The sequence below is a fragment of the Hevea brasiliensis genome, chromosome 14 (assembly GCF_030052815.1).
Source record: "Hevea brasiliensis isolate MT/VB/25A 57/8 chromosome 14, ASM3005281v1, whole genome shotgun sequence".
Lineage (NCBI taxonomy): Eukaryota > Viridiplantae > Streptophyta > Magnoliopsida > Malpighiales > Euphorbiaceae > Hevea > Hevea brasiliensis.
In genome coordinates, this window is record NC_079506.1 from 28349604 (window position 1) to 28355812 (window position 6209).

Sequence of the window (6209 nt, forward strand, 5' to 3'; positions counted from 1 at the left end):
ATATAAATCCGCCCCTGCTTAAATATACTATTCAAAGTGTGCTAATCTTTTGGCCAAAATATGCATCTCTTCATATATGTAACTATTAAAATGATTTTAATTTTTATTTAAATATTTTCATCATAAGTGAATTATTTAGCTCAATTTTCCTAGTTTAGTTTTTAAAATATAAAATTAAATAATCAAAATTTTTAGTTTTTTTTTTATTAAGCTCAATATGCAACTGCATCTGCAAGTGATCATTTGTTTTGTCAGAATCAATTACAGTAATTATAAAAAATTAAAAGCAATAATTTAAATGATTTCATTAATCTCTTTTTATTATGCATCAAAATGCCAACTTGAAAGCTACATAAATAAGATTCAAATAATTGTTTTGGTGCATAATTTCAAGAACACATCATGGCAATAATATTTAGTTTTAAAATTTCTCACACAAACATTTTTTGTTCTGCATAAAGCATAGTTTGAGAACTAATTCAGTGGTTTCCATTTTGAAAATAGCAAGGCATATTTTAAGCCAAAAGCATATTTACAAATTGGAAGCATCCTGAAAATTAAAAAATTAAAGAGAAACTTCCAAAATGCACTAAGCCATAAAATTTTGAAGTTAATAATAAGCATATCACCTCCTTTATATTGAAAAAAATATTTGGACATCATGTATGTTAGCTCATGGATTACACTTATCTATTGCAAATTAGGCTTCTTGTGCGACCATGGCACAAGGTTGTTGTAACTGAACTCATCTTTACAAATGTTCTCAAGTAATAGAACTTCACATTACATTCTATCACTTGCCCCATAATAAGAAAACCACTTTTTAAAATTCCCATGAAGTGCCAGATTTTTACCAAGGTGAAGTGCTATGAATCATTCTATAAAAATTTGGCTCCACGTAATACTTTAAACTGATACAAGTGGAAACTCATAAAAGACACTGTATCAGGAACACATTGAAAAATAGATGAATGCATTTGAAATTGAAAGAATGCAATAATCAAATTTCGGAAAATGCAATAAAATAAAATAATGTATGGCAGTGCATCATAATGAATATGCATTAATCTTTTATTAAAAGAGAACACCAATAGGCTCCATTATAACATATCATGTCCAAATTTGAACCATGAAAATTGCTGAAACTTTTCATCAATATAACATTTTATGTCCAATTTGTAGCATGAAAACGCAGGAGCATTTCATCAAACCCGTTTTGATAATATTTTAGCGTCAAAGGGAATTTGTTTGTAATATAAAGAGTTAGAACTTCCATGACAATCAAAGGAATTTTGTTGTCACTTAAGGATATGGAATATGGAATTGGAATGGCTGAAAGATGAAAAGGGAAGCTATTGCAGCTGAAAGTAGAGAAATTATTAAGGCATTAAAAACAGTGAGGGGAAGACAAAAGGATAAGAAATTGTAATCAAGAGCAGGAAACCTGTTGAGAGTAAAGAACATTGAAGGAAGAGGTGTTAAAAACGTAGAAGAAATAAATGTAATATATGAATGCATAGCAAAGCACCAGATGACAGCATAATAGAGCACCAGATGGCAGTATGGTGCTAGTCAATTTTAGAGCTCAGCTTTATGATATTTATTTATTTATTATATAGATATAATCCTGAGCTAAATTAGCGTGTCAAATCAATAGCTCTAGTCAAGTTCAATTGAAGATTTTGAAATCCTTCAAATCGGGATTAGTCCTTAAGATTTTTTGTTCAATCCAGTTCTAAAAATTGTTGATAAGTTTTAGTTTTAATTTTGGCTGAATTGATTATAATCTTTGATCTCAATAAGTAAAGATCATCATACTCAAACTTTATTATTATTATTATTATTATTATTATTATTATTATTATTATTACTTAAACTCATCTTAAATCTAATTAAAATTTATCATAAATTACTGAAATTTGTCCCAAAATTGCCTAAATAATACTCAAGCTTGTTAACTTCATATATTTTAATTAATAGTTCATATAAAATGTATTTTTATTAATAATTTATATTTTAACAATTTTGGTAATTTTATAAAATATTTAAATATAATATATAAAAATTTATAATATTATTATAAAATTATTTTATATTTAATTAATTATTTATATAAACAGATTTAGAGAATGGGTACTAAATATATCCGATACATAAAATTTAAACTTGACATTAGCATTATTTCTCAATCTTAATTATACACCATTCAAACTTATTTCAATAGAATCTGATTGGATTAAATACACTAAATACCTAATCCATTGCGATTCTTAATACTATGTCCAGACATTTCTTCTGTGGTTAACCATATTGATAAATGGCAAAAGCACCATGTTTCCTTTGTATTTGTAGGGCCAGAGCCCTCCTTTAACAAGACGGTGTCATAGTGGAATTAAGCTTTTAAGTTTGAACTTCTTACATTCAGTGAAGTCCATGCCTAGACAATAGAAGGTGAACTGATGAGTCCATTCAAGAATTTGCGCTTCTAAATATTTTCTGAGTAAGAGACATCATAGATATTTATATAAATTTTGTAAATTTTGGAGTTGCCAAAATTTGATGGCTTATATAAAGCCTCGAGTTTGAGCCGCTCCAAATCAATTAATTGCATGAGAAAAAAAGACAGATTAATAATGGCAAAATATTCTATTTTGCTTCAATATTTATAAAGAAATTTCAATTTAACTCATTTTTTATTTTTTTTTCCAAAATTAATCAATAAATTTAAATTTAAATTTAATTTAGTTTAAAAACTTAAATTTATAACCTAATTATTTTTTTTCTTTCTTGATTTAAATAAAAAAATGAAGAAGTTTAATTTGTTAATTTTTGAGCTAAATTTCTTGATTTAAGCTCAAAAATCAAGAAATTCAATTTCAATTTCTTGATTTTATTGATTTTTTAGTTAAATTAAACTTAAATTAAAATTATTGTGTTTATTTGAACAAAAATTTAAAATATACTAAATTAATAAGTTACAATATATTAATGTATATTTATTTCCCACACACATATATATACCTATAATTTTGTTTTTTTTTTAACTAACTTTATACTTTTTAGATTATTAATATTATTTTTATAATATTATTAAAATTACTAAATGGAGATAATATTTGAATGTATTATATTTTTTAATATATTCAGAGAATATAAAAAATTTTAATATTTAAAAGTGATGAAAATAATTATATGATTTAACTAATCTAAAATTATTTCATATCTTTAATTAATAATTTAATTATATTATTATATTTTATTATGAAATCTTCATTTAAAAAAAATTATGACATAATTAATATATATATATATATATATATATATATATATATATATATATATATATAATAATGAAAATAAAATATGAAATAAATAATAATAAATTTAAAATATTATTTTACATATATATTAAATTAAAAAATATATAAATTAAAATTATTTTTAGCCACGTGCGAAGCAATTGCGTAATTAAAAATGAATTAATTGAGTATCATAAGGGTAATGAGATTAAAAATTTTCCAAGGGAAAACGCACATTAATTACAATACGCTAAATCTAAGCGGCAATATATGTTGCATGTAAAATTAAAGGATTACAACAAAATTACTAATTCCATCACAAACTAGGCATGCATTAGTGAGAATAATTGTTGCAGGCTTCAAGCGTGATGAGCCTTCAATTCTTCAATCAAAGCACCCAGATCATTGTAAGATGAGCCTCCTTCTTCAGTGGCTTCCTTTGCCATTTCTCCAATCTTCTTTGCTCTGCTCCTCATTTCCTCTGCTTTCTCACCCATCATAATCTCCTTCACTGCCTTCTCTATCTTTTCACTAGTCACATAATCTCCCACCATTCTCATCCATTTTTGAGCACCAACCCCAACTCCGATCCTCAAAACATCAGTAATCAATTTCTCATTGAAAAACTGTTCAGCAAAAATGGGCCAGGTTACCATTGGTAACCCAGCACTCACACCTTCTAAAGTAGAATTCCATCCACAATGAGTCACAAACCCACCAATAGCTTCATGATCAAGAATCAAAACTTGTGGTGCCCACCCTCTGATAATTAGTCCCTTCCCTTGGATTCTTCCCTCATATCCATCAGGCAACCATTTCTCCTCAGATTCTTTTTCATTCTTGTCTTTCCTAACAACCCAGATAAAATCTTGCCCTGAAGCTTCAAGCCCTATTGCAATCTCATGTAGCTGAGAGTCGGAAAACTTTGTAACAGTACCAAAGCATACATAAATAACCGAATTGAATTTCTTTGCATCAAGCCATTTCACACACTCATGTTCGCTTATGCTTGCTGCCCTTCCTCTTTGAGCCTTTTCTTCAAAGTTCCTGTTGCAAAGTGAAACTGGTCCAATATGCCAAGCTTTCCTTCCCAAAACTTTCCTGTAATAATCAGCATAGCTTGATTCCAGTTCATAAAAACTGTTAACTATCATCCCATAGCTTCTTTCCTCAACTTCTTTGGCACTGCCCAGCAATCTTGAAAAAACAGTCGGGTTCTGTTGTGTAAAGGTATCTGGTAGTTGTAATTTTGTGAACTTGAGCGGATCAGGCAACCCAGGCAAGATAAAAGGCTCAGTGTCAGAAGATACTTTCTTGTGAGGCTGATGTTGTTCGATATTCGCCTTGCAACACATGGAAATGAAGCTAGTACCATGAAAGATTAGCCTTGGAATCCCATACTTGGAAGCTACATCAGTAGTCCATGGAAAGAATATGTCTGAAACAAGACCATGTGGACGCAACTCTTCTATGGCTTGCTCCAGAGGTTCTTGAAGCAAAGATAATGCATCAAAGAACTTCCGGTGAATATGTTGATCAGAGACCATATCAAGATTTTCGAGACCATCTGGTAATCCAGCTTCTTGGCAGGGGAATTTGATGATCTTGAGGTTGATTTGGGTATATGAATCTTGGGGTGTTTGTATCGATTTTGTGAAGCGAGGTGCGTTTACTGGGGTGGTGATAATGGTTGCTTTAACCCCTCTTGCTACAAAGAGCCTGGCTATGTCTAAAAGTGGAAGCATATGGCCTTGTGCCATTAGAGGGAAGAGAAGGATGTGAAGTTGATCAGGTTCCGAGCCCATGTTCCAGATTTGGATAAATCAGAGAGATCTAGAGGAATGGTTCCAGGATGCCAGAGATGAGTGAGTTTCAGATTAAATATCCTTTTTGAAGATCCGAGGCAGCGACGACGAGCAGTGAATCAGTGTATGAAAATTAAAGCTAGTGGAAGATAAAGTATTAATTTTTTAAAAATTTATTAATTTAATAAATTAAAAGTAAAAACTTTTTTAAAATTTTGTATTTCTTTAAAATGTTTTATGTTAAATTAATTTACTTGTTATTTTGAAAATTTATATCTTATAATTTTTAAAATTTTTCTTACGGAGGACCACAGCTTACTTTTTTAATTTGGCTCTGGCGAGTGGTTGGGACATAGGTAGGGCCGTTGTGACATACATGTCAAATGTGCTACTACACAAGTCAAAATTTCAATAAATATGCATTTAAGATGGGGACAGATTTTTATTTTTATTTTTAGTGACAAACTACAAAATATATTTATAAAGTTAAATATATAAAAAAACATTTCAATTATTTTAATTGAGCGATATTAAATTTGTCTTCAAAATCATAAGTTTTCGAATTGGAATTTCATTAAAACTAATTGTATAAAAAATTTAAGTTTATGTAATTAAAAAAATCATAATTACATAAAATTATATCATAAAAAATAATTTCTAATATTTATAACAATTAAATCTGATATTATATATATATATATATATATATATATATATATATATATATATATATATATATATATATATATATATATATATATATATATATATTGAATTAATTAAGAACACAAACGGGATATAATTTACTTACTTTTAATAAAATTTATTCACTTTAATTATGTTTAATAATAACTTTCAAATACATAATTATATAGTAGCATAGGGTTAAAGCTTATTAATAATTTTTTTATTTTTTTAAATAATAAATAGAGCTTTCATTAAATAGAGACATAATATAAATATAAAGTATAAAATTTTATACTATTATAATTTTGTATAAAAAATTAAAAATAAACCACTTATACAAAATATAATGATAATTATCTTAATTTGAAAAATTTGATTGTATTGATAGAGTATTTGAGTTGGCCATTTAATAGAAAGC

General features: G+C 27.5%; 1 protein-coding gene across 1 annotated transcript; it reads right to left on the minus strand.

Moving 5' to 3' along the window:
* Nucleotides 1-3465: 3465 nt before the first annotated feature.
* Nucleotides 3466-5280, minus strand: LOC110649601 (scopoletin glucosyltransferase). The gene has a single exon (XM_021804236.2). It carries the CDS (start codon nucleotides 5102-5104, stop codon nucleotides 3659-3661), a length of 1446 nt encoding a protein of 481 aa, XP_021659928.2. The 5' UTR covers nucleotides 5105-5280; the 3' UTR covers nucleotides 3466-3658.
* Nucleotides 5281-6209: the final 929 nt, after the last annotated feature.

What these genes read in the sequence shown, in the direction of transcription:
- LOC110649601 (XM_021804236.2), bottom strand. Translation starts at nt 5,104, where the DNA reads ATGGGCTCGGAACCTGATCAACTTCACATCCTTCTCTTCCCTCTAATG.